This window comes from Excalfactoria chinensis, chromosome 2, assembly GCF_039878825.1.
Source record: "Excalfactoria chinensis isolate bCotChi1 chromosome 2, bCotChi1.hap2, whole genome shotgun sequence".
Taxonomy (NCBI): domain Eukaryota; kingdom Metazoa; phylum Chordata; class Aves; order Galliformes; family Phasianidae; genus Excalfactoria; species Excalfactoria chinensis.
The window spans coordinates 85493963-85520492 of record NC_092826.1 but is presented as its reverse complement, the minus strand read 5'-3'; the positions used below and the strand labels follow the sequence as shown (position 1 = coordinate 85520492).

At 39.7% G+C, this 26530-nt stretch overlaps 1 protein-coding gene across 2 annotated transcripts in view; it reads left to right on the top strand.

The window, feature by feature from the left end:
• The window catches only part of MBOAT1 (membrane bound glycerophospholipid O-acyltransferase 1), a 58920-nt gene that overhangs the window by 20833 nt on the left and 11557 nt on the right, over positions 1-26530 (top strand). For both annotated transcript variants that reach the window (XM_072329872.1, XM_072329871.1), the window contains exons 2-8: positions 1277-1422; positions 1956-2033; positions 5584-5679; positions 15089-15144; positions 18458-18512; positions 21081-21264; positions 22581-22773. In XM_072329872.1, the coding sequence (XP_072185973.1) occupies positions 1277-1422; positions 1956-2033; positions 5584-5679; positions 15089-15144; positions 18458-18512; positions 21081-21264; positions 22581-22773 (808 nt within the window). The remainder of the gene's footprint in view (positions 1-1276; positions 1423-1955; positions 2034-5583; positions 5680-15088; positions 15145-18457; positions 18513-21080; positions 21265-22580; positions 22774-26530) is intronic.

Sequence of the window (26530 nt, the reverse complement as noted above, 5' to 3'; positions counted from 1 at the left end):
AATAATTACATTATTGTATTGAGTTGCTGAATTTCCTCTGTTTCAGTGATGCAGGTGGTAATGTAGCCAGCAAACATTTTAATGAAAGCATTTGATTTAACAGCACCATGTTGGTCATTGTTTACCATAATAAAGCAATCTGGGGGCTGTAGTGTCTTATTAAACATATTGTAAATGTTTCTGACAAGAAATCTGGTTGAATCCAACAAGCTCTGGGCAGCTGGCATGTCAGAGCATTTCCAACTGTGATATATCATCCTGTCCCGGGCTGAAATCCTTGGATAATCATCTAATCCAAGTGATTGCTAAAATGTTGCAGCTTATTTAGTTTTGCTCATTCTAGGATGACATGCCGATGGAGAGCTCAGAATGAATTCAAAATAAAAAGACTGTTGCTGAATAAATGAATTTAACTCCATCTGTCTAGGGCCCAGCGTGAAGTTTTGGATGTGGTATCCAAGTCCTCTGCTGCTCTTTTAGGGACTGCTTCTGAGCTCTTCCTTTGCCTCTTGTGACTTTTGCTGAAGCTGTCAAAGTAAAGGTGACTGGAACAAAACAGCTTGGTGTCAGCATTACTCTGAGGGCACTACAGCTTTTGCTTGTCCTTGTGCCTGAAAAGAACTGCTTGTCCTCTATGTGTCCCTGTCCTGTTGTTCCTACTACCATCATTAGCTCTTTACAACTGCTTCCTAGGCACATCAGAGACTTGCAGCAGCAGCAGAACAATTAAGAAGCTATCTGTGTGGTAGATCAAGGGGCTTTTTTTTGTTTGTTTGTTTTGTTTTTTTTGCATTCTTGAACTTCTGGGAAAAAGAAAAAAAGAATGGCACATTGAAAAGCCCCTTTGGAGGATGCTGTGCTATGGAACTTTTCAGCTAGCTAACAAAGCTGTCCAGGTACTGCTTGCAGAAGTGTTTCACATCAGATCTGTTGATATGGCTGTTATTTGGGGTCTGCTTTCTGGCCTTTGCCTTGCACCAGAAAGAGAGGAGAGGGTGTCCTCTGTACCTGGTACTGATAACTGAGCTGCAGCTTGCTCTTGCTTTTCTCTGAGTATTCAGATGGCTGTGCTTTTGTTTATTCTCTTCTTTTGTTTGTCAAGGAGAGTTACCGCTTGGGCTCACAAATGAGAATTTGGAGAAATAAACAAGAGATTAATTTCTCTCACTTTTCCCCTTTCCTAGCTCTGTTCTTTGTTCTGAGAATGGAGAGACTCCTCTTCCTTCTTTCACCTCCAAGAATTACAAGTTTTCTGTTGTTGTTTTGTCTTTTGCAGATAAATTTTGTAGCCTGTCAACTATTTGCCCTTTTGGCTGCCTTTTGGTTTCGTATTTACTTGGGTCCAAGTCATGCCAGCTCTGCAGTTCGCCATGCATTTGCCACCCTCTTTGGAATATACTTTGCTGTCTTCTGCTTTGGGTGGTGAGTATTTAATCACTAAGCAGGCAAGACTTGGGTAAATTTTTTTTTTTTTTTAACTTCATATCAAGTTTTCTGGGTTGTCTTTTTAGTCTCAAGACCCTCTTAATTTTGCAGCCCTTTTGAAAAAAAGTGACAAAGTTTATTCCAGCATAATCACCCTTAGCCTACTAAGTACAATGAGCCACAAAAGCATTTGTAAGTGAGATATTTAATCTGTGATATATTTGTTCTGGCAGGTAGTCACACCAGTTTGTTGTGAAGACAGCTCTTTTGGAAAAGAGGCATCCAGTTTGAATGATCACTTTAAGCTAGCCTGCCCTTTCTCTGAATGAAACACACTGACAACATCTTGTCAATATGAATTAATCTATATTGCATATTCAGGCTATAAAAATGTCATTGTGATAATCCATGTTTTCTGATACAGCATCGCATTTATGCCATTCTCATAAGAAACTGTCCCTTCACTCTGAACTGCCAGCCCCTCCAGGTCATGTAGAAATTATCTAAATATTCACTTTGTTGTCTTCAAGGTATTCCATTCATCTTTTTGTCCTGGTGCTGATGAATTATGGCATTATGAATTTGGCGAGTATTCCCAACATCCACAGGTGAGCGCATGTGGTAGCGATACTGGAACCACCTCTTTGGTCTCCTTTCATTGAGAAACACATGGTGTTTTTTGTTTTTTTTGTTGTTGTTTTTTTTTTTCAGTACTGCTTTATCTTCTTCACTACCTTTCTTTCCAAGTTACTTGCACAAGCTTTGTTCTTTCAGTTACAGAAGCAGCTGTAATCTTTGTGGTTTTTGCATTGGTACATTGCATTTCTCTATGAAATTTTTGGCTCCAGCAGTAGGCTTTTGTGGGCTTAGTAATTTATGCCCAAGCTTCTCTCTCTTTTTTTTTTAAACTTAATGAAGTCATATTCTCCTTAGTAGTGTGTCCTTGAGGATTGCTTTCAATAATCCTTTTTAATGTGTTCTTCCCCTTGCTGCTTGGCCTTTAGGTATTTTCCACTTATTCTTGAATTAAGTAGTTCGGTTAAGGTCACTGTGGCAACTTAACTTAGTGATCTGTGAAATAAATCTTGCATTAGGTACTGGACTTGGAGCTTGAAAAAGTAGAAAGTACCACATATGTTATTACTTTGGAGCAAAAGCTTACAGCATCACCACGAGAAGTTCCCAACCATGGGATCTTTTTGTGCTTGTTTTCCCTATACATATGCCTTGGAGAAAGACACCCAGGACACACAAAGGGCTTTGTCAAGCGAGTGCTTTCCTAGCTGAAAGATGAAAAGCGCTCTTGTAAAAATGAAAACTACATGGAAGTTACATCTTCTTCTTGTGCTGAGTTAGAGGAAGTTGGTGTGAAAGAACTTCTCTGATCAGTCATTTAGTATTCTTGTAGGGGTCTCTGCTAAGAGATCAGCAAGTAAGAGTTTTTAAAATTGTGTAGGTGGGCTTATTTGTTTCCCATCGACCTACGTTATCAGGAAATTTTATTTTTGAAACTTCTACTTTACAGCAGACTAGATGGATCAAGTTGTAGTTCTTCCTACTTCTTTACTTCTGTGTTGACATCCGTAAGAGTACACGATTTGTAATGTGATTTGGTTTGGGTGCATAGCTATTTCTGCAGCTACTAATGGCTGCAGCATGGTGAATTTACATCAGCCTGAACTGTGGATCTGAAACCCTTTCTTCACTTGTTTTCAGGGCCAGGACTGTCTGAGCATCTAATGCTCTGATCTCCCCTTCTTCTCTAGTGCTTCCTCAGGTAGCACCGCTCTGATATCCAAATGAAAACCATCCATTACAACTTGTCTAGTATTGCTTAGAAGTGTGAATCATAGGCAACAAGTTTGTCTTACAGCAGTCAATAGCATTTTGCACCAGCATAATAATGAAGCAGATCTTGTTACTGGCCCCCCCCAGCTGAATACAAAAGCAAAGCCTACAAGTCCAGAGATAATTAATATCTTTTTAAATGCAATTGGGCTATGTTTGTGAAAGAAATATCATCCAGAGGCCATAAGGTAAAGGTGCTTAAAGTGTGTAATAGTCATTTCCCAGTTGTACCTGCCCATCCTTCAGAGAAATGCAGGTGTAACTCATTTACGTGAAACAAATGAACTGTAGGAACCACATTACAGGAGTAATCATCCAATGTTTAAGTCTTCTTAGACAAGTTAGTGTGGTTGTAGGGAAATAGGCATGATTTCAACAGGAAACCTCCTTGCTCTTATTGTTTAACCAGTTAGTCATAATGGGAGAAACACCTGTATGTTGCAACACAGATTAAGCCAGTTGGTAGAGTGTCACCCACTAATACAAGATAGTCATGTGTGTTCTAGAATTGATGTGAATAAGTCAACATGCTGAAAAACCTCAGGAGGCCTGAGAAGAATGAGTTATTCTACTGTATTTCACTGGATGTGAAGTACATGTCGGTATTAATTTTAGCAAAATTACAGCGTATTTAAGATGTGTGAGAATAATAAGTTTGAAAAATTCAAGTGTAGTGACTGGATCTTGGCAGACAAAGGTCCTCCAAGAACACTGGGACCTTTGTATTGGGAGTTCAAGAATTGGTTCTATTCCCTCCCCAAAATGCAGGTGGAAGTGAACATAGGAAATAAAAGCAACAACATAGTTTAATGTGCATGCTCCTATCCCTGGTTATTTTCAGCTAGTTTGCTCTCTGGTGAAGCTACCAGCCTTCAAGACTGGTAAGCTGAAAAATTAATCCAGCATTGGAAACGCTCCAAGCTGCAACAGCAATTCACTATTGTCTCCGCCTGGTCACTGCTTCCCTTTCAGTCTTTTCACTTTAGCATCAAAGCTTATTTTAAACACTTCATTGCATTTATCACGGTTACATGTCTCACCTGGGTGACCTGCCATTCTCAGTTGATGAAAGGGAGCCTAAGGAACTGGATTGGATGCCTGACTGAGATAAAGTAAGACAGATTTTGCTTGGAATCTCCTGAAGAAGCTGTCATGTCCCTTCAGTCTGCCTTTCAGACAGATGTTCGCTTCAGCCATGTGAACTACAGATTGTCTTGTGATCCTTGTCTTCAAATCCATCACTGTCACTCACACTGCAGTTTATTAGTCCCCAGGGAGGAAAAGCTTATTTCATTTATAGCCAGCCATGATATGAGGAGGGCATGTCTAGTTTTCAGCCTGCTGACTGTTGCTCTTGTTTTATTTTGCCTTTAGTTCCCTTCTCTGATCCAACTTATTCTGGGCATTTTTTTTCCATGTAGCTGTCTTCTGATGTAAGGGATGGTAGATGGTGTGGTCCTGACCCATCTCAAGCTCATGGAATGTAAACCTTTCAGCTTACACCTTTGTACTGTCTAGTTTACTTCGCTTGCCAGTCTTGTTTCCAAGTGTCCATTCACGTCTTATCTCCTCAGTATCTTCTTTCTTGCTTGGGTATATGCAGGGAGAAATTAATTATCGGAAAGGCTGCATCTATCACACATGGATGCTGCAATGTTCAACTCTTATAATGGAAAATGTCATCTTGTTCTCCTGCCTCACAATTCTGTGGTCATCCTGAAAAATTGAGAGTGAATTTGTCAAGCTTAAGTAACCACTTCTTCTGGAAAATGGCATAATTCAGCAGTTGGAGCTGAAAACATCAGGTTATGTGTAATTACCTAGCTTCATACATAATCAGAAAAGAGAAAACGTCTCAAATATTTTAATTTCTAGTGGATCAGGAAGTCTTATGTGTAAACAAAGGGCATTTATAGGTAGAAAAAGGTAATGGATAACTTCAGCTACACACACACACAGCATAACTGGGTGTAAAATGCCTGAGTGAGATTAATTTCAAATAGTATGTGGGAGAGAGAACTCTGAAATTGAAATGCATGGAATGATCTCTTTTTGTTGTTGGTTTCTAGTTTTTAACAGTGCAAGGAGTAATGCTTCAGTTGCATTTAAATTCTCATACAAATCCTCGTAGAACTTAGATTTTTTTATTTTTTTTTTTCCAGATCTTGTAACATTGATTCAGACTTGTGAATAATGTTGTTTGCAAAAATCAAACCATGCTCCTAAACAAGTCCAAACCCAATTTGAGTGATTCCAGTTCTTGTTGGTACTTGTGTCAGTAACTATGTATTCTGTATCTTATGTTTTTAGGTACTCCTTTGTTGTAGCTATGGGATACCTCACCTTGTGCCACATAAGCCGAATATACATATTTCATTATGGTATTCTGACTACAGATTTTTCTGGGTGAGTGAGTCTGCAGGCTGCGTCCTGTATAAATTAATATTAGTTGAATTACGTATTAAGAATAATGCTCATATTATCTGAGAGGGCCTGCAATTTTGTTTGCCTTTTGAGAGGTGGGCTGGGCAATTCCACCTTCCCAGGCACGTCCATTGGCTCCAAGTCATCCCCTTTCTCTTTTCTATTTATCTCGGAGGGTTCTTGGGGTGGCTGGATTCCTCTGTAGCCTGATGGGGAAAGTGTTTCCTAGCAAAGGGCTGCAGCTGGTGGGAAGGGGGTTGGGGGCAAGTGTCTGGGGGAGCTTCGGTGTGAAGTGAGGAGTGCAGACAGGCGTGCAGTCAGCTAGTGTTATGGGCTCTGTTGTCATGGCAGGTTATGGCTGTTGTTAAATAGCACAGCTTCTTGTGGGCAATGCGTTTCTGTGGAATGGTGTTGTTCACAGAAACTCTAGGCTCTCTACATTTGATTTTGCAGAAATGGTTGAGAATGCTTTGCAGAAATATAGACAGATAATGTTAAATATTTTGTTTATGAGAGGAAGGCATATTTTTTGTGTTATTTAAAAAGCATGCTAATTCATGTTCCATTTGTTTAATCGAATGTCTGAACAGAAGAATTATGAACATACCATGAAAAACCTCTGTGAAATGGCATAGTCAGTTATAGACTATTCCAATCCTGTCTTCTTACAGGCATAAAATAAGAAACAGTGTGTGTGTGTGTGTCTCTGTAATGTAATGGTTGGTTCAAGCATTTAATTGCATTTCTGAAAAAAATAAATGTTCTTTAAGGACCTCAGAGTTTTTTATTGGTGATTCTCTTAATACACAAAAGCATGTCCTGAATGAGCATGGCATACCAAGAAAGCCTATAAATGGGACTGGAATGTTATAGCTCTGTGTGTATTAGACAGAGGAAGAAATGTGAGAGAGCGTGCTTTTCTGAATAGCGTTCAGAATGTACTGTGAGGAGTATTAGCTGTCTCTGTCTGAGAACATCCAGCTGAGATTGGGGGTGGAAGAAGAGGAATGGTGGTTGTTTTATAGACTAGGTAGCAGTTTCCACTCCCTTGGTGAAAAAGGAACTGTGTATCTAATTATGAGCTTGAGAATAATAGTACTGAAAGATTAATACTCGAATTTACTCTATTATTTATTTTTGTCCTGATATTTAAGATATGGACCAATTGCTAAACTTCAGTCCAACATAAAACTGTCAAAGAGGAAACAACTGGATAATGTAATACAGATAGCAACTAATCTTTATGTTACTTTTATAAACTAAGACTAAATAAAGCTATTGTAATAGTATTAAGAAAAGCTTGGCATCCAAAGTGTTCAAACTGAGATCGGTGTCATAAATCTGTCTTACAGCCTGTTTTCCTCAGCTATGAATAATACATGCCCACTGAGGTTTTGTGAACATGTCTAAAGAGATGTTATGACTGGAAGAGACTAAATCATAGAGTCAGAGAATGACTTAGGTTGGAATAGATCTTACAGACCATTCAGTTCCAAACCATCATGCCATGGGTAGGATTACCAGTCACTAGGTCAGGCTACCCCGTTCCCCATCCAGCCTGCCTTTGAACACCTCCAGGGATGGGGTATCCACAGCTTCTCTGGGAAACCTGTTCTAGTGCCTCCCCACCCTCTGAAGAAAGAATTTTTCTCCTAACATCTGATGTGCATCTCCCCTCCTTTAGCTTAAAACTGTTCCCTATCAGACCATGAACAAAATCAGTTTCCCTTCTGTTTATATTTACCCTTTAAGTACAGAAAGTCCACAATGAGGTCTCTTGAAAGCCTCTTCTCTAATCTGATTCTCGTAGACCGTGGTTTTGCCATGTATCTGCAAAAACAAAACCTCCTCTTCCTCATTCTCCCTTGTTTGGTGGTTCCACATATGAAACAGAAAGGAAGCATTCCAATATGCTTCTTCTGGTTAAGACAGTGTCCTTAAATCCTCTCTCAAGACTTCACAAACTACCAAAACAGAATCCATGTAGTGATGTTCATCTCCCTTTAACCTCCCAGCCTTTTCATTGAACACAGCTGGGGAGACACTGAAGAAGCAAACCACTGAATTTAGGGGAATCTTTAGAGTGAGCAAAAAGCCTGTCATCTGCTGACTTGTATTTGAGATCTCAGTATTCCGTAAGACTATGATGATACACCATTACAAGAAGGCAGTTTTAATACATGCCACAAAGGCATGTAACCCATTCTGATGTCATCAGTTCTTTCCAATGTTGATTTCCCAAAGCAGAGACATGTCAGACATTAAATAGGTGTTTTTTTATGGGTGTTGGAAGGGACTTCTGGAGATCATCTAGTCCAGCCCCCCTGCTGAAGCAAATTCCCTAGTGTAGGTTAGAAAGTGTCTGTGCAGGTTTTGAATATCTCCAGAAAAGGAGACTCTGCATCCTCTCTGGGCAGCTTGCTCTAGCGCTCTGTAACCCTCAAAGTAAAGAAGTTTTCCTCATGTTTTTATGGATCATCTGTGTTCATGTTTGTGCCTATTGCCTATTGTTCTCTCACTGGGCACTACTGGAAAGATCCTGGCCACATCCACTTCAATCCTGCCCTTTAGATATTTATAAGCATTGATAAGATTTCCCCCTCCACTCCCCCTCAGTCTTCTCCCAGGTCACTAAGACTTTCCTCATAAGGGAGGTGCTTTAGACCCTTAATTTTCTTTGTGGCATAGCTAATTTGCTTTTGTGACCTACTCTGCGCCCTTAAACAGTGCACAAAGGTGCATGCATAACCCTTGCTATGTGTGTTAGTAAATGTGTTTCTTGGTTCCTTACTAATGGTTGTACTATTTGTTTGGGATTCCATATTCCTTTTTGAGAACACAGCTTTTAAAGTACAGGGAGAGGTGGACAGAGAGCAAGGTAATGTTTGAGTCATGTCTTAAGTAAACAAAACTGAAAGATCAAGATGTGACTCATCACTTCAAGTTTAAGAAGTAAGGAAACTTGTTCTGTACTGGTGACTGGTTAATACTTCTAAGTCCTGCCAACAGCATGTTTGTTCACTAACAATCAAAACTATGCTCAAGCTAATTGTAGCAACTTCTTGGTTTGAGTTTTCATGTGTTTCACTGTACTTAGATGAAAAGTTCACTTGTTTTAAACTACGTGACAGGTAATAGTGATATCAAATTCCAATTTGCTACACTTAAATTTTGATTATATGGGGATATATATTTGTATATTTAATTGTAATCATATTTCTTTAAGTTATCTTAAAAAATGTGGTGACATAACTTTTTCTTTTATCTCCGTGAAAGTTCAATTCCTTTTTTTCCTTTCTTTTCTTTATACTAATTGTATAATAACTGAACTCTCTGCTTCCCCAGTAATTCAGATCACTCTTTGGGAGAAACATGCACATTTCATTTTGCTTTGTTTGCTTGGCATTAATACATTGTACCTAGGAAAACCAAGTCCTAACTCTTTTTCTCTTATTTCTTCTTTATGCTAAGAGGATTATGCTGGTAAGTTGCCTGGTTTCTATACAGTGTTATAAAAACAGTAATAACATTTTTATTACATACATTTATTTACATTTACATTACATACAATTGTACATACAATTACATATTTACATTTACATACATTACATACAATTACATACATTTTTGTTCTTTGTGTCAAGGCTTCAGACCGAGTATAGGAATGTTATGGTGTTAGGGAAAAATTAGTTTAAAATCAAGGGATTTTGGTTGGGATTTTTGAAAATTACAAATGGATATGTTTTCAGTCTAGCAAGCTTTCTGAACAAATACCACATGCATATGATTATCTGGACATAATTCAGGGGAGCTCCTTATCCATGTGAAGTTCTATGTCTGCTTTAATCCTTTGCTTGATTAAGACCATAAAGCTTTTTGGTTTCATCTTTGAATTTGTGCTTCATCTGAGCAAAATTTCATAATATTGAAGAAAACAGGCATAGATCTACTCTATTTCCCTAAAGCCATGTTGAACCACAGTGCAGAAATGCTACTCGATCCTCTGGATTTAGTTTTGTGTGTTTGTTTGTTCTTCTTAAAACATGTGCAGTGCATTGTTTGTGGTGTATGTTCCAGAAGCTTTGGATGACCTTGGTAAGGTCAAGTATCCTGTGGCAGTATAGCAGAACAAATGCAAGGGGAGCAGTGAAGTTTGGGGCTGGTTTCTGATATTACAACTACTGCTAAAGGCAGTTGTTTTTTTTTTTAAAGGGCTATTCTGGTTTCTCTGCTTGCTCACTGCTTGGCTGCTCTGCCAGGCTTTTTGTGCTCTTGAAACCACTCTGAGATGTCTTACCATTGATTACACAGAAGTCCTGAAAGAGCCACACATGAAAAGTAGCAGTTAGCCAAGATTTGAGTTGTCAGTCAATACGATAGAACTCCATATATCTAGTGTTCCCTGGGATACATCTCCAGAAACAAATGATCATTTAAGCAAAATATTTCTATCATGAAAGTGTAAAAAAACAAAACAAAACAAACCATTTGGATGCTTTCACCAAAAAATAAAGCCACCTACATGAAGCAAACTGGGAATGGAGGAGTAGGCATGAGTATATACAAATGTTTGCCCTCTGTGTGTGCTTCAGTCGTTCGTTTTTTTGTTGAAAGGGGAAATATGACCTTGTTGCCAGTGAGGCTGTTGTGTCCCTGTCTCAGTGATCCCTTTGCCAGCACAGTTAATATCGTAGCAGAGTATGACTATGTGAGCTCCTCGTACTGCTTTCCAGGCTAAAGAGATAAACCTGAAAGAAATGTTTTCTGACTTTTTTGTTGCGATGAGCCCTTATACTCCACCTACTCGCTTAGTGAAATCAGGTCAGTGGAAACTATTTGAAGCGCTGGTGTGCCAGACTTCTCCACGGGATTACCTAAGGTCAGGCAGACTCTGCTTGGTTCATAAGCACTGAGGTTTGCCTAGCACAGAATCCAGTTTCTGATATGGAGAAGATCCCCATAGCAGGCAACAAGCTGATGCTGGCATCCTTAGTTCCATTGGCCTGTGTTGCTGAGCAAATTTATTCCGCTGGGACAAGTCATGTTTGAAAATGACATGAACTGGCATGTTTTCATTTGGAAGATTTAATTAGGGGAGCAAAACCTTTTGTCCTTATTCAATATTCTGTAAACTGTTGCATCTTTGCCTTGTTTTTCAAGACATGTATATTTAAGTGGAAGAAGAGATTTTTTATTTGTTGAAATTATTCCATATTAATAATGTACTTCATAAAATTCACTGAAAATTATATTATATTACTATTTCATATTGAATTCCTGGGAATTTTTAATTAAGAGCTGGCCAGTATGGTTTGTGTATGTGAGGTACAATACAGCTACAATTTGTTATTAAACTGTTAGTCAGTGTATAAAATGCAGAGGAAAAAATCACAAAAAATCTAATTCTATATGTCTGTACTAGCTTGTGACTGTAGTGTTTAGTAATGCAAGTGAAAAAAAGGAGGATGTGCATTTATACAACATAGGAAGTAGCTGCAAAGCAATTGGAAGTTGTTCTCATATAGAATCACTCAGGTTGGAAAAGACCTCACAGATCATCAAGTCCAACTACATATGATGGGGTTCAACTCTTTTGGGCTTGTTAAACACATAGTTGATTTCAAATGCTCTGCTCCTGAGGGTAGGTCTTTCATGCTTTATCTGTAAATGCAAGTAGTTCCATCTATAAATACAAACAGGTAGACCATCTTCTAAAGTCTGTTTAAGTAGTTCAGTAAGTTTTAAAATTTTGGCCTAACAATTTGTCCCACTCTCAATATCTCATGCATTTCTCTCAAAATCTGGGAGAAAGAAACGGTCATTGGAAGTTTTGTAGTTTTGTTTACTCCCTTTCTTCGGTGCTCTCATATTGCCAAGTTTTAGTAATCAGAACTTGTGTGCATATTTAGGAAATGGTGTTCTTTTGTTTGTTCAGCTTTTTTCCCCAAATAAAATTCAATTTTTCCATGTCTGACTTCAATATTGATTTAAGAGTTGTGTTCTCATGCATCGCTCTGTGAAGATGTTTAAAAGGGTATATTTTTTTATTGTGAAGAAACTAAAGCAGTTTTAGACTTGCTCTGTGTGTGTGTGTGTGTGTGTGTGTGAGACATGTGAGTGGCAGGGAGGAGTGGGACAAGCTATGGTTGTGCAAAAGGGGCGGCCCCACACCTCAGTAGGGTGCCAGGAGGGTAGAGTCCCAGTGCTGCCTATTGCATTGTACTATGCTCTCTCTTGCAGTGAAGATTTGGGCCCCCAGAGGGAGAATGATAGGTGGATGACAGAGGAAGAAGATACTCCCTGCTCACCTGAAACCTTGCTCACTCATTGTGTGAAATGTCTGATGATCCCTAATGCTGATCTTGTGGAAGATTTAGAGTCATCCATTGCTCCTGTGCAGTGGGTTTCCACCTTCCCAAGCAGGATGTGGGATACATGGGTGGATCTGTAGCATGAGAGTGGCAGGAGGCAGAGCTAAATGTTCTTCAGATCCATTCTGAGGGCTGCTCTCCCAACCATGGGCCAGGAGTGTCATGTTAGATATCTTCTTTGGAGTTCAGGCTTGGGGATGGGAGATGGTTTGTCTTCTCTGATGAAAATGCACGAGACTCATTTGTTCTACTGGGGTACAATGTGCTGTGAATGAGACAGTGAATTCCTAATATAGATAAAAATGACCTCTGGCTTCTCTGTGTTTACATGGTGTACAGTTTTAATGCAGGCTGTGCTCTTGCTTCCATTCATTAATCAGCACATCAGAATTGTTTGCATTTGGGATCTCTGTGGCTGATAGTGGGGGGCCTGATCTTCAAAGACAAGCATCTAGATTTTTGTCTCTTAAAGGCGTAGAATTTTGGCTCTGAGCCTGAGGTTAAAATTTACACGCTTCAGTGTAAAGTGCTTGCTGTAAGACAGACATGCTACAAATGGAAGAAAATTTAAACTACTAGTGTTAGCATTCACCCCTAGAGCTAAAGGGTCAAGTAATGACGAAATGAAAGTCTGAACTGCTGCTGCTTCACTGAAAATCACTGTCTCTCCTAAGGGTTAAAAAGCCTTTTTTTTTTTTTTTTTTTTTTTTTTTTTTTGTATCCTTAAAGGGTTGGGGTTTATGTATCTGAAAGAAAAGCTAGAATTTGAACGGGAAAACCGGCAAAATACATTGTGTAAAGTACTGGCAAGAACAGCTTATAATGAACTTTTCATAAAATGGAAAGATTAATTGGAATAAACTTAGAATGACTTTTTCACATTGTTGGTGCTGCCTGGACAATGGAGAAAAGTCATTTTTGTCAATTCTTTAGCTGTAATCTGTGATCTAGGTGACCCAGGAATTAATGCTACAGAGACGCTTGTGTTACAGTTGTATTCCAGATTTCTATATATAAAATCTTGTTCTGGCTTTCTTATGCAAGTGTTTTTACTGATATTTCAAGGGGAACAGAAATAGAAATAATTTCTGATTAAAAAATTGGCTGATAATACATGTTGGTTAGAAAATGCAAATTATTCTACCTACGCAGAATTATGTGTAGACTCCTGAAGCAGACCAGATATATTTGGTATAAAAAAAACAAGAGACCACTTCCAATGAAAACAAATATCTTTTTCCAGTAATCTTTTTTACTGTGCTCAGCAAATTAATTACCTTGAAAATCAGCTTGATTTATCACAGTGGGTTGATGAGGATGAGATTGTACACAGTTTACCTAGCCTCTGGGTTTACATTTGATTGTAACCAGTGGGTTGGTTTAGGGTAAAAGGATGGTTCAGAATCTCTTAGAAAATCATGCAGGATATTAACATGTGACTGTTATTTTAGACAGAGGTGTCATTGAAAGTAACTCTTTTTTCCTTATCTTGAGAAGTGGATGAGGTAAATACAGTGCTTGAGCTTAAAAAACAAGAACAAAAAAAGCCCTCCACATTTCTTTTTTCTTTCATTGGATCTCAGAAAATATATCATGGTGTTTAAAATAAATAGCCATATAATTTTTAGTGGTCATCTATTTGTATTTAAAAAGTTCTCCATACCAGTCAAACTCTGTAAATAGGTGGTTTCCTCTTCTAATTTGTTTTGAAGACATCATTACTGTTCAAGGTAGAACCCTCTTATGGCTTATCCCGTTAGTTTATGACCTTGTTAAGAAACAATCCATTGTATGAATCCTCAGAGAAATAAAAATTTCTTGAGTGGAACTGGTGTGACATGTAATCATTGTAAATAATGCTTTAAAAGTAATTGTGTCCTCATCACCCTTCACAATTCAGTGGCTGTTAGAATTATGTAGGGGTCTGAGACTTGGGCACCCTTTGCTGGCATCTGCAGTGGCAGAATAATATGGGGAGGCAAGGGCAGCACATGGTCATCACTCCCTTTTCCTGGCATGGGCTTTTCCAGATTATAGGTGCTCAGTAGTTGGTTTGGTGTTTAGGACTCTACAGCACTTAAAAGCAGTACGTGGATAGCAATTATAGAGCCTCTCTTTGAGAGGGTCTGATTGATTTTCCTCACAGTTTGCTCCTTTTCTTTCTACTCACAAAGCTGTACTTTGCCTTTCCCAACCCCCCCCCCCCCCCGCCCCGTACATCAGCTGTGGCAGCCCACAGTATTAAGAATCTCGGTAAAGCCAGATATTGGAAATATAAGCAGTGCTATTGAATGTAATGTCTGTTTGTATATTGCTTGTTTGGTTGGCCCTAAATATGCTGGCACTGTAGCCTATAAACCTGTCTCAGGTTCTGCTAGCTTGTGTCTTTGGGAGTCTTCAGATCCCATGTGCCAAACACACCCAGTTGGATGGGCAGGCTGTCCACCCAGCAGTCACAAAGCCAAGAAGCAGGGGGGATGTTGTGTCATGCTGACAGATATTCTGCTGTTTGCACTTTATCAATTGGACTATTCACATATGGAAATAAGTGTGTGTATCTGCAGAGTTGGCATTTGTTTAGGGCAATGAGGAAACATGATTGGAGAGCAACAGCAAGGCAAGGCAGTGTTATGTTACAGCATATTGCTATATTCTGCTATTGCATACAATGGGGCTTGAATTTGGTCTTCGCATGGAAGGAAGCATGCTGGGCTGCAGAATCTGGTAGTCCTTAGTGGCATGATTTCTGAATTACAATTTGCACTGCTGTGGGGTGGGGAGGCATAAAATAAGGCTTTGTGTGTGCTTAGCAATTAAAAATTCCAGTGCAAGTTACTGTGGGGTTGTTTTGAACTCAGGCAATTGTCTTATGCCTGAGTTGCTCCTTCAATTTTAATTGGATGTTTTCCACTTGTTGCTAATACAGTTATGCCTTTTAAAGGGATAAAGACATTCAGGAAGAAAGTTGAGAATAATTTGTGTTACAAGATGTGTAACTGCTGTGTCTGTCTTTGTTACAGTCCGCTGATGATAATTACACAGAAGATCACAACACTTGCATGCCAACTACATGATGGTAAGTAAAGGAATTTTTTTCCCATGAAGACAACATTTTTATTCCCAGTACATTCTGTGGTGAAATAACAGAGAAGATGAATGTAGTTCAGTGAGTTGCTCCAAGTGAAGAAGAAAAATGCTTTGTAGAGAAAAACAAGAGATTTCAAGTTTTGATCAATTCTATGGAATCAAACTGTCCTTTCAGTAATGAAGACAACTATTTCTCCTTGTGCAACCTTTGCTTCTTTGGCATGAAGTTTGAATTTTGTTCTGTATCTGCATTTGCTGTTTAAGTGCTATAGTGTATCTCTGTTAAGCTTTCTGAAGCAATTCTTGATTCTCAAAAATCAAGAGCTGTATTTGATCTGTAGCTTCAGCCATTAAAATCAATGTAGAAAGTTTATGGTGTCAATGGTATTGACAGCATAAATGATATCAATAGGGAAAATGGCTTTAAGGAGATTTAGGTTAGATGCTAAGAAGAAATTTTTTACTTGGAGAGTGGTGGGGTGCTGGAACAGGTTGCCTAGAGAGGTTATGGATGCCGTATCTCTGGAGGCATTCAAGGCTTGATTGAATGGAGTCCTGGGCAGCCTGATCTAGTGATTGGCAACCCAATCTAGTGATTGGCAAGCCATTCTATGATGTGTTCAATGAGTTGTGGGAGATGGAATCCAATTGCTTTTTCTGTGGGAAAAGCAGAGTTGCAGGTAAAATAGTGTTGTTTCCATTTTTACTCTGTGCTGTAATAGCAAAGACTAGAAATGCTAATTGCCATCAGTATTATTATTGCTTATATCTGTTGGTGTTGCACTATGAATTTTCAATGGCCTGAGGCTCACTGTATTATAAGCTATTGGTGACTAGACTCTAGAACTGCTGTGTTTAGGTGGTGGCCCTTACAGACTGCAGGATCTGGCTTTTGCAAGCTAAGTTTATGTTGGATGGGTCTGTGTTGTGATTTCACCCTGGTAGGCAACTGAAATCCACCACACTGCTCCCTCACTCCCCCTTCTCAGAGGAAGAGAGGGAGAAAATCCAATGAGGAAGGGCTCCAGGATGAGATCACTTATCAGGTATCATCTCAGGCAAGACAGACTAGACTGACTTTTAGCCTATTACTAACAGATTAGGGCAGTAAAACTGAAAGCAAACTATAAATATTTTCCTTCCATTCACTCTCTTAGATTTCCTGTCCCCAAGCAGCGCCGGGGAACAGGTAATGGGAGCGGTGGTCAGTTCATAATGCTTTGTATGTGCTACTCCTTCATGGCTGTTTTCTGCCCCTGCTTCATGTGAGGTCTCTCCCACAGGATGTCATCCTTCTCAAACTGCTCCTGCACAGGCTTCTCACAGGCTGTGGCTTTCCAAGCGCTGCTCCAACATGGCTCTGTACCACAGGGCCAGCCCTTCAGGAGCGCACTGCTCTGGCATAGGTTCCCATAGGTAGCAGCTCTCCCAGAGATCCTGTTCCCCCTTAGGCTCCTCTCCGTAGGCTGCAGCTCTGGTCCAAAGTCTGATCTTGAAGGGGCTTCTCCATGGGCTGAAGCTTCTGTCAGGCCGCATTCACTGCTGCACTGTGGATTCTTCTATGCTCCGCATGGTGCCCATGGACTGCAGAGGGATGTCCTGTTCCACCATGGGCCTCTCCTGTGCTGCAGAAAACCTCCACTTCATACCTGGAGCACCTTTTACCCTCCTTCTTCACTGACCATAGTGGCTGCAGGGTTTTCTCTCACCTTTCTTATTCCTCTTTCCCAGCTGCTATTGCACAGCAGTTTTTCCCTTTCTTAAATCTGCTCTCCTAGAGGTGTACCTGGTGTTGCTCCTGGCTCAGCTCTGCCGAGTGGTAGTACCTTGTGGAGCAGCTGAAATTGGCTCTGATCTTACACAGGGTAGCACTGGGCTCTGCGCAAGAAGCCAACCTTGCAGCCCCTGAAACTTTGCTGTGTAAAGCTAATACAATCTATTACTTCTAGCTGCACAGCTTGAAGTTCTGCATGCACTAATTGACCTTGCTGTTAACTTGCATGTTGCTGGGGCTTCTCTGCCCCTGCTATTTAAGCCGGTCAGCTCAGGTATCTCTGCATGCCTATAGGCTGATGTGCCTACCCCTAGAATACTGAAGGTAGATTAAAAGGGAGATTAAAAGGGAGAAGGGAAGAGATAGCAGAAGGGGACAGGAGCATCTTAAACCAAAATTGCTACAGATAAATGATTATGGAAAAGGCTTATTAAATTGTGAATATCCACACATGGAATGGTTGCTCAAATGGAGACAGCTTGCAGTTCAGACAAATCTAAATTTGTAGAAATTTGGTGCAGCTGCCCTTAAATGGAAAGGGACAAAATAACCAGCTCTTGAAGTAACTAAGTGCTTAATTGTTTCCCTGGAGCTTACACCCTCTCAGTATTGAGGAAATGAAGTAGTGGAGAGAAGGGATGTGAGCAGCTTATAAGCAGTCTTTTTAGGTAATGGGTCCTATATGTATATACATCAATAATTATGTCCAGTACATTGAGGATTGTAATGATAAGTGATATAAAGCCCCTGATCTAGTGAAGATGTATATATGTGTGCTCAGCATCAAATGCTGTGACTCATTCCATGGTGAGTTCTGCTGAAGCTGGCAGGATTTCTCACAGTAAGCACAACTAAGGCTTCAGAGTGAAGGTTATAAAGATGTTTGCTGCTGTAAGCAGCATCTGTTTACATGCTGGCCATTATACAAGATTTTCCTGACTTCTCTGCCTCTGGCCCCAAAGGTCTAATGAACTCAATAGTCGTTTACTCTTCCAGGCTGGACCTTATACAATTTCAGGTTATTACCGATGTGTGAGTTTCAGCTTGCTCCACCAGCAGGCAGCCAGGCTGCTAGTTCACACTCATGAAGCTTCTGTTTCTTGAGAGCCCATTTCTCTTCCACTGCCTGATCCTCCTGCTGTGAAATGCTCCATTTCTCACCAAGGAGACAGCAGGAGGCTGGAGCTTGAATGAGCCAGTAGCTTCTGGGAACAGAGGTTTTTCCTGCACAGGACTGTTAGCAGAGGCTGCTGGGGGTTGTTGCCAGTTGGTGGCATTGTGAGTTGCATTGTCTTTGTGGGAATACTATGACTGCTTCTCCTGGAAGCATATCTAGGGTGAAAAAGGGGGCATGAGATAAGAAACAGGATAAAGGGAATGTGAATGTACTTGACCTAAAAGTTGGGAATTGAGCTGTTACAGCTGCTCGTGACAAAGAAATCTTGAAGCTTTAGGAACTTCCTGTCTATGGAAACAGAAGACTTTGGAGATGGCTTTCAAAAAGGTCTAATGTGACTTTTCTTTCTAGGAATAGGGCGACAAGCTGAGGAACTTACTGCTGAGCAAAATCGACTTGCTGTGAAGTAAGAATTTAATTCCTGCATTGACGTGTGTTTAATTTCATCTAAAGAAATTAGGCATTTGGGTTTTTTCTTTTTTCAGTGTCGATAGTAATTGGCAGTCCAGCCATGAAAATGTCACCTGCTTCTTCCTAGTCCATAACGGGATAAAAGAGCTTCCAGCTTTTTCTATTTGCTTGAGAAATTTTGTTTTTGTAATAGTACTGTTGCTACCCTCCTAATATGAACATAGCTTCTCTGCTGTATTCCTTATTTCTTCAGCCTAGGACTTGAACCTTTATCACCCTGTGCTTGTCTCTATAGCATTTGAGTGCTTGGCTTCATCTCACTGGCTTAACTGTATCCTTCCAGTACAATAGAAGTGGCTTTTGTTGATTCAAGCCCTTAAAGTTCAAGCTAAGGTTGTATTGTGTAGATTTTTTGCCTGTTGTCTTCATTTTATCTCTGATACGCTATTTTTCAGAATACTCCTCCTCTGTTGGCAAACTAGATACTAAAAATCTATTTTGACTTTACTCTGACACTCATAAGTACTGCTTTTCTTCACCATAATTCTCAGACACTGAAATTTTATTTATTCCTGTCTCCCTCCGCAACGTTAATGTTCCTGCTCCTCCAAGCTATGGGACCTGTCTTCTCATTTTTCACAGGGAGACAACACGTTGATCATGTGCTCAAACAGCTTTATGCTACTACTTTTCACCTTGGAGTGTATGTTGAAGGCCAAGGAGATTATTTCTATGACAGAAAAGAGAGCTCTCAAAAAATCTGCCAGTGAATTTCTACAACTAAGAGAGCACTTTCTTGAGAAGCGGATATCTTGTAGGGAGGTTTATATAACTTTTGCTGTGGCCCATAGCTCTTTGCCTATTTTTAAAGCGCACAGCATATTGTTCAGCTGCACTGGCCCCTTGTGACCATATGATTAATTCCAGTCAAACTCTCACCAAACAGGCTTTTTTTTTTTTTTTTTTTTTTTTTTTTTTTTCTTGTACAGTAGAGGAGCTCATAATGTAGAAGAGGATGTCAATAATTCAAGTGTCAGTGGCAGAGAAACCATAATTGAGGAGTTTTAAATCCCCTTTGGTAATACAGCCTTTTGTCTTCCCTCTGTTTTCGGTTTGTTCTTGTTTCTCACTCATCCTCTGTACATTCCTTTATGCATTGCTCATGTCTCCCCACCCACCTTCGTGCACAATCTAAGCTGAAACTAATGACTTTATTTTGAATCTTATTTTTATCTTTACTCTCAGAAACCCAAATCACTGTTCTTATTTCACAGAACAGAAAAGACGAGCCTTACCACAAATAGTTCTCCTCATCTTTCTGTGAAGTTATTTCAGCAGGGAATGTATCATTCAGACACTAGCATCTACAGTAACCCACAGAGTGAATGCAGAAAATCCTGGCTAAGCTAACTGTTTATTCAAACTAATTCCACTTCAGAATAAAAGTACGCAAGAGCAATTGCTTAACTGTTGCTTAGTTTTTCTGCTAGAAATTTATCTTTAAAAAAGAAAGAATTTTAAGTAGGCTTTTGCTTGTGCATGTTCATCTGTATCTTGGACAGGAAAGTCCTAAAACACTGTGCACTGGATTCTCTCTTAATCTGGGAGCTATTAGCACATTAATGGACAACACTGTGTATCGCGTATTCTGCCACATAAATAAAGAAAGCTCAACACTTTAGAAACTGTACTAGCAGAGAGAGGCCTGCACATCTTTCTTTTCAATCCTACCACTCTGTTGCAATGACAGTGGATCTTTTTATATCTGATGCTAAAACCTCCAAAGGAACTGGGGATTTATGCCCTGCAAAATGCAAAAAGCAGACAAGATGAACCTTCTCCGACTTTTTTCTTCAGATGTCTTTTAAGTGTTTTCAGCCTACTTCCTTTTCCTGTTCATGTTGCAATACAAGCAATTACTTCCTTTATCTGCACAGAAGGACAGAGAGCCTCTTCATTCTGTTCCTTGTATGTCTCACATTATGCTTCCGTTTTTTGGAGGGCCAAACTGTGCAGGCAGCTGCTTTCAAAAGCGTGGTGGAGAGCTCCTGTCAGTTGTCTTAAAAGCTCCCTGCCCTATAGTTTGAGTAACAACACAAAGTGTTGCATTGCAACAGCTTGGTGGGGCTGACATTACTCAGCTGGTGGTCTTCTAGCCCTTACTGACCCGTGAGTTACTGGGCATATGTCCAGAACAGCACCAGCTTCTCACTCTTGTTACTGCTGGCCTGATCATAGCATGCAAGTCAGTTTGTTAGAGAGTGGATACTTAGATTTATTAACTATTTTTAAGCTTATGGCTTCTCATAATAATACTACAGCTTTTCAGATTGGTAGTGTTTGTTCACCTGGGATTTACGTGCTTCCATGTTACTCATTACCCTTGTTCTGACTGCCATCTGCCAGACAGCACTGGGATATAAGAAAAGCTTTCAGCTATGGGAGGGTAGTAGGAGAGGGCTGAGGCAGATGGTACAACACAAAGTGTTCATTAAAACATTTGCTAAGTTTTATCTTTTTTTTTTTTTTTTTTTCTTTCTTTGTGCGTGGATGATTCTTACAGGACAAGACCTTCTTTACTGGAGTATTTAAGCTATCTCCTCAATTTTATGAGCATCATAGCTGGACCTTGCAGCAATTATAAGGATTACATAGCTTTCATTGAAGGGAGGCATGTGCACATGAAACTATTAGAAGTGAACTGGAAGCAGAAGGGTTATGACAGACTTCCTGATCCTTCTCCAACTGTAAGTTTTAAAACAACAAAGATTGATTGCAAGGGAAAAGAGAGGATTCTCATAATAGAAAACAAAGAGGAAATAAACAGTTTTGAGTTAACTTTCCAGTAAATGTTACAATGTGTTTTTGTTGTTATTTTCTTTCCTGTAAAGTGGCTGCTGTTTTCATCGCAGGGTCAGGGGTGAAGGGGCTGTATCTTCCCTTGAATTCCCCAAATATATTCAGCTTGCAGAACAGGTCATTCATTGGTCAATGGGTGTCCTTTGTACAGCAGTGGGAATTTTCTTCAGGTTCTAATAACTATTAATTGCAGTTCAGCTCCAGGCAGATGAGGAAAACATCACACATATCAGAAAGCAATGTCAAATCCTGCTTGTAATGCAGAATATATTAGGAGTACAGAAATCGTGGCTAATAAGAAACTGTAGTATATCCAGGTGCCTTGCAAGACTTCAGATTTACACTAGTCTTACTGAGATTAGATTAAGGCCTTCACTGTGTTACCTGCAAGTCGGCAGCGAATATTAAGATTTGCGCTGTAACCATTTAAAAATAAATACACATTATTAATGTATAGTGGGAAATATTTATATTTTCTGAAATGCATTGTTTTTTCAATAACACATCACACTTTTATTAATCTTTTAATAGTGCATGAGTCAGTTTTTGCATGGTAGCCAAGTGTCTCATTTACTTTTTTTATTGTGCCCATATCAAGGAGTGTTTATTCTTGATGCCTACATGAAGTTGAGCTTCTAACTACTGAAATGACACAATTATTTTTATATAAAAAGCAAAAGAGTAGTAATAGAAAGCAGCGTGGTGTAGCAGATACTCTATGTCATGGGAAAGTGTGCTGCTGTATGAGATTATGCTTTTTTGACAAGTGATTTTAGCAAGACATCTGGATGGCAGCTGGACAGCGAGGCCTGCCATTGTGCTGAATACTGATGCTTTTGGCTTCCAGGAGGAATCCAGTCTTTCGTTCCAAAACATGACAGTGCATATAGTAAAGCTTTTTCCTTTTTATCTTGGCTTCTTTTATTGTTAGGTATGTTTTTTTTCTCATTTTAGGACCTCCACAGCCAATTTTCACTTCTATTTCTTGTTTGTACCTATCTCCAGTTAGCTCAGTAAACAGTGTAAGACATATTCTTGGAAAGTGTCTTTTTTTGGTCATGTCTTCTAAATTATTGTCAGTGTTGTCACTGCTGATTTAATTGGTTCTCAAATGTTATTTTTATATGCCATTATAAAATATTTCATATTTTCTTCCCTCAAGCAAATGCTTCTAATTTACATTTCAATGTCATTTATTTTTTAGGGAGCAGTGATGTACAAGTTGTGTATCACACTGGTATCTCTTGTTTTATTCTTGACACTTACCAAGAACTTTCCTATGGCATATATTATTGATAATGAATTTCTTGATAAAACACCCTTCTTAACAAGACTTGGTTACCTGTATGTTGTGACACAGTCTGCAAAACCAAAGTATTACTTTGCATGGACGTTAGGTAAGTCTGGCTACATCACTTATTTTTGTAACAAATCATTTCATAATTGGGAAGGCGGGTGAAAAGGTCTGATATGCTGATAAGGCAATGAAATAAAATAGTGCATAGACCTGTAGTTTAGACAGAAGATATACGCATGTTTCTGCTGGCAATGGTTCCCACTGAAGTAGGGAGATGTGCATAAAATCTCTTCCAATTTGTCTGATATCCTCTGCCTCTGGAAACTGTTCTGTTTTTCAGCTTCTCACCAGTAGAGTCAGTGTAACAATTTCCTCTTAAAGTTTCATAATTACACTAAAATAATTTTTACACACATTCATAGGAAAAAAAAAGAAAAAGAAAAAAAGAAAAGATTACCTCTTCTAAACCTCAATTCTTATGCTTTGTTCGTTATTTGACACTTATGTCAGTGGGGTCAGGAGGTTAAAATTAGTCATACTCAAGCTTACACTCAGTCTGGCTTGGGCTTACAAATATGTTACGATGTGAACAGACCTCTCTTTTGTTATGGGACTTCTGCATGTGCATCTGTGTTAGAAAGCTGTGGTTCTTGGGGGAACTGCAGTTAGGCTTTGCCTCCGGGGCACTGTGTGGTGTTAGCCTCGAGCAATTGAGAAAGGAACAAAGAACCACGGGGAAGGTGGAGAATGATGAAGGCAATGGGAAGGACCCAAGAGCTTCTGCAAGGAAAATGGAAAGAGAAAGAAGAGAGTTCATTATTGAGAGAAGGAAGCAAATTGCCTTGACTTCATTATTAGAATCCAACTAGCTCAGGGGTCAAAATAATCTTTTTCTATTTTACCTTCTTCCTTCTTCCTTTTAGAAGTCACCTTTCCTGCCTGTGTGTGAAGTTTCAGCCTTCTTGTCTAGGCTGAAAATTGTGAGACTGAATTTTTTGCTGATATTGCAAGACTTTTGTGTGTAGGTAGATTCTGCAGAGACACGTGTATTTGAATCTGAGAATATCATTGAGATAGCATGGGAAGAACCAGGGAAATCATTGTGATGCTGAAAATAAAATTGACAGATCTAGAAAGAAACACTGAGGATTAGCATCTCTGGGGCAGGAAATGCTATGAGATAAAGAATTCTTTTCTGAGTAACTCTTTTTTAGGGGTACTCAGTATTAAGTTGCCATCTAAAATTTTTCCAACATTGTAGTTAACCATTAGGTCATTATCAAAGAGATTAATCAAGTTAGGACATGGGTGACCCTTAAAGGCTGTAGAAATATCGTGCAGTGGAGGGGTTTTGGGAAAAGCATGCACTGCATTCTGATTGTTGAGTTCTCAGTTATTCAAATTACAAATTCAGGAAACAAATCAGCAGACATTTAATCCTTTTGCTGTTTAGCTTTCTGTGCCATGGTATAAGGCATTCTAAAAGTGCTTGCTGAAACTGCTTATAAGCACTTCCTGCTTTTAGAAGGGGACAGTTGTACGATTGTGTGAGAACTGCAATATTGAATTCCTCCAGATTCATGAAATGTCAGAAACAAGACAGAAAAATGTGGTTTCTCCTTGCACTAACAATATTTATGCGAAGTGTAGCTACAAGCTTGACTCAGAGCTGCTGCTGAAAGCAATTTGGAATTGAGTGCCTATCTCCAAGGGTTTTTGTGGAGCAAAATGTATGTACTAGAGCTGTTGAAATCAGCAGGGAAACCTCTGCTGAAATTCACAGAGTTTGGGTTTTCACAAGTAATTGGAAGGCAGGACAGCTAAGATATTTTTTTGCTCAAGCCATGCTTTTCTATAGGATGTTAGCATGTGAGGCAAGAATCTTGGATATCTGTGGTCTTCCCGTGCCCCTGGATTTCTGATTTCTTGCATTTGACAAAAAATCACTAAGTAGTCCCTACTGCCCATCGAGCGAGGATGAACAAACCTCTACTGACACTGACAGTCTATTAGCAGGTAGAATCCTATAAGTCTTGCAGCTTTTCACTGGTCTCATAGCAAAGCACTTTCAGGACATACAGTAAATATAATTTTTTACAAACTTGTGTTTCTTGTTGTTGGGAAAGATACAAAAGTTGGAAGACCTTTCATTCCAACAATAAAATCTAGCTTGTTTAATAAACGGAAAGTGTCAGGTTAGACAATGTTGCTTATTTATTTATCTGTTTACTTATTTATTTTCCTTGTTGCTTTTATTTAAGTTCTCTCCCTGGTTTTTCACTTTAGGGTTTCTCCAAGAATTTGTGCCTGTGTTCCTGGCACTTACATGGCAAAATCAGTTTTCACTGTCCAGAAATAAACACCGACCTTTTTAAAGCTTGACTTATTGCAAGCTTATATTTTGTAATTGATCTAGAAGGAAAAGCAAGCCTTAACTCTATTTTTGCTTTCCTTTTTCCTCCTGTATCTTCAGTGGTGGCTCCATCTATATGATAATGACCTCCTCCTATTTTTTTTGTTACAAAGACAATAGGTTTCTGATAGGGGCATGTTAAAAGCAGGATTTGAGCTTCAGTGATCAAATGGCTCCCAGGCAAGGGCCAAATAGTTACCCAGTGTCTTGGGAAACTACAAGAACTTCACCCTGTGAGGCTGTGTGTCTACAAGTCTGTGAAGCCAAATGACATACCTCCTAGAATCCTGAAGGAACTGCAGCAGCCAAGCTATTCTCCATCATATTTGAAAATTTTTGTCTGTCAAGTGAAGTCCGTAATAACTGGAAAAAGGGAAACATCACTCCCATTTTTAAGGAAGTGAGAAAGGAAACCCAGGAAACTACAGGTTGATTAACCTCGCTTCTGTGCCTGGAAGATCATGTAATGGATCCTCCTGGAAGCTATGTTAAGCCACATGCAAGATGAGGAGGTGATGTGAGACAGCCAGCACAGCTTCACCAAGGACAGATAGTGCCTGACCAATCTGATGAAGTAACAGCTTTGGTGGACAAAGGGATGGCAACTGATTATGTCTGTCTGGAGTTGTGCAAGGTCTTTGACATGGTCCCCCACCATATCTTTAACTCTTAATAGAAGAAATATGGATTTGAAGGGAAATATGGATTGGCTATTCAAGGGAAAAATACTTGTTTGGATGGTTGTAGCCAGAGGATTGTTGTCAGTGGCTCTATGTCCAGGTGAAGGCAGGTCATGAGTAGTGTCCCCCAGAGGTCGGTCTGTCTTGGGATCAGTGCTCTTCAACATTTTTATCTATGGCATATTTGATGGTTCAAGTGCACCCTCACCAAGTTTGTGGACAACACAAATCTGAGCAGTGTTGTTAATACAACAGAAGAAAGGGATGTCATTCAGAGGGACCTGAACACACTTGAAAAGTGGGCCCACATGAACCAAATGAAGTCTAACAAGGTCAAGTGCATGGTGTTCTCAATGAGTTATTGGTCTTGTGAAGAAGGTCTTGGGGGTTCTGGTGGATGAACGGTTGGACATGAGCCAGCAGTGAGCACTTGCAGCCTGGAAAGGCAACAGTATCCTGAGCTGTATTGAAAGAGGGGTGGCCAGCAGTGTGAGGTAGGTGAGTGTCCCTCTCTGCTCCTCCCTTGTGAGGCCCCATCTGGAGAAGTGAATCTGGGCCACCTGGAAAGAAAAGATGTGGAGCTGCTGGAGAAGGTCTGCTGAGATGGTCAGTGGGCTGGAGCAAGGAAAGGGCTGGAAGAAAGGCTGAAGAACCTTATAAAGAAAGTTTGAAGGAGCTGGAATTATTTAGCCTGGAGAAGAAAAAGCTCTGGGGAGACCTCATAGCGGCCTTCCAATACTTAAAGAAAACTTACAAACAGGAAG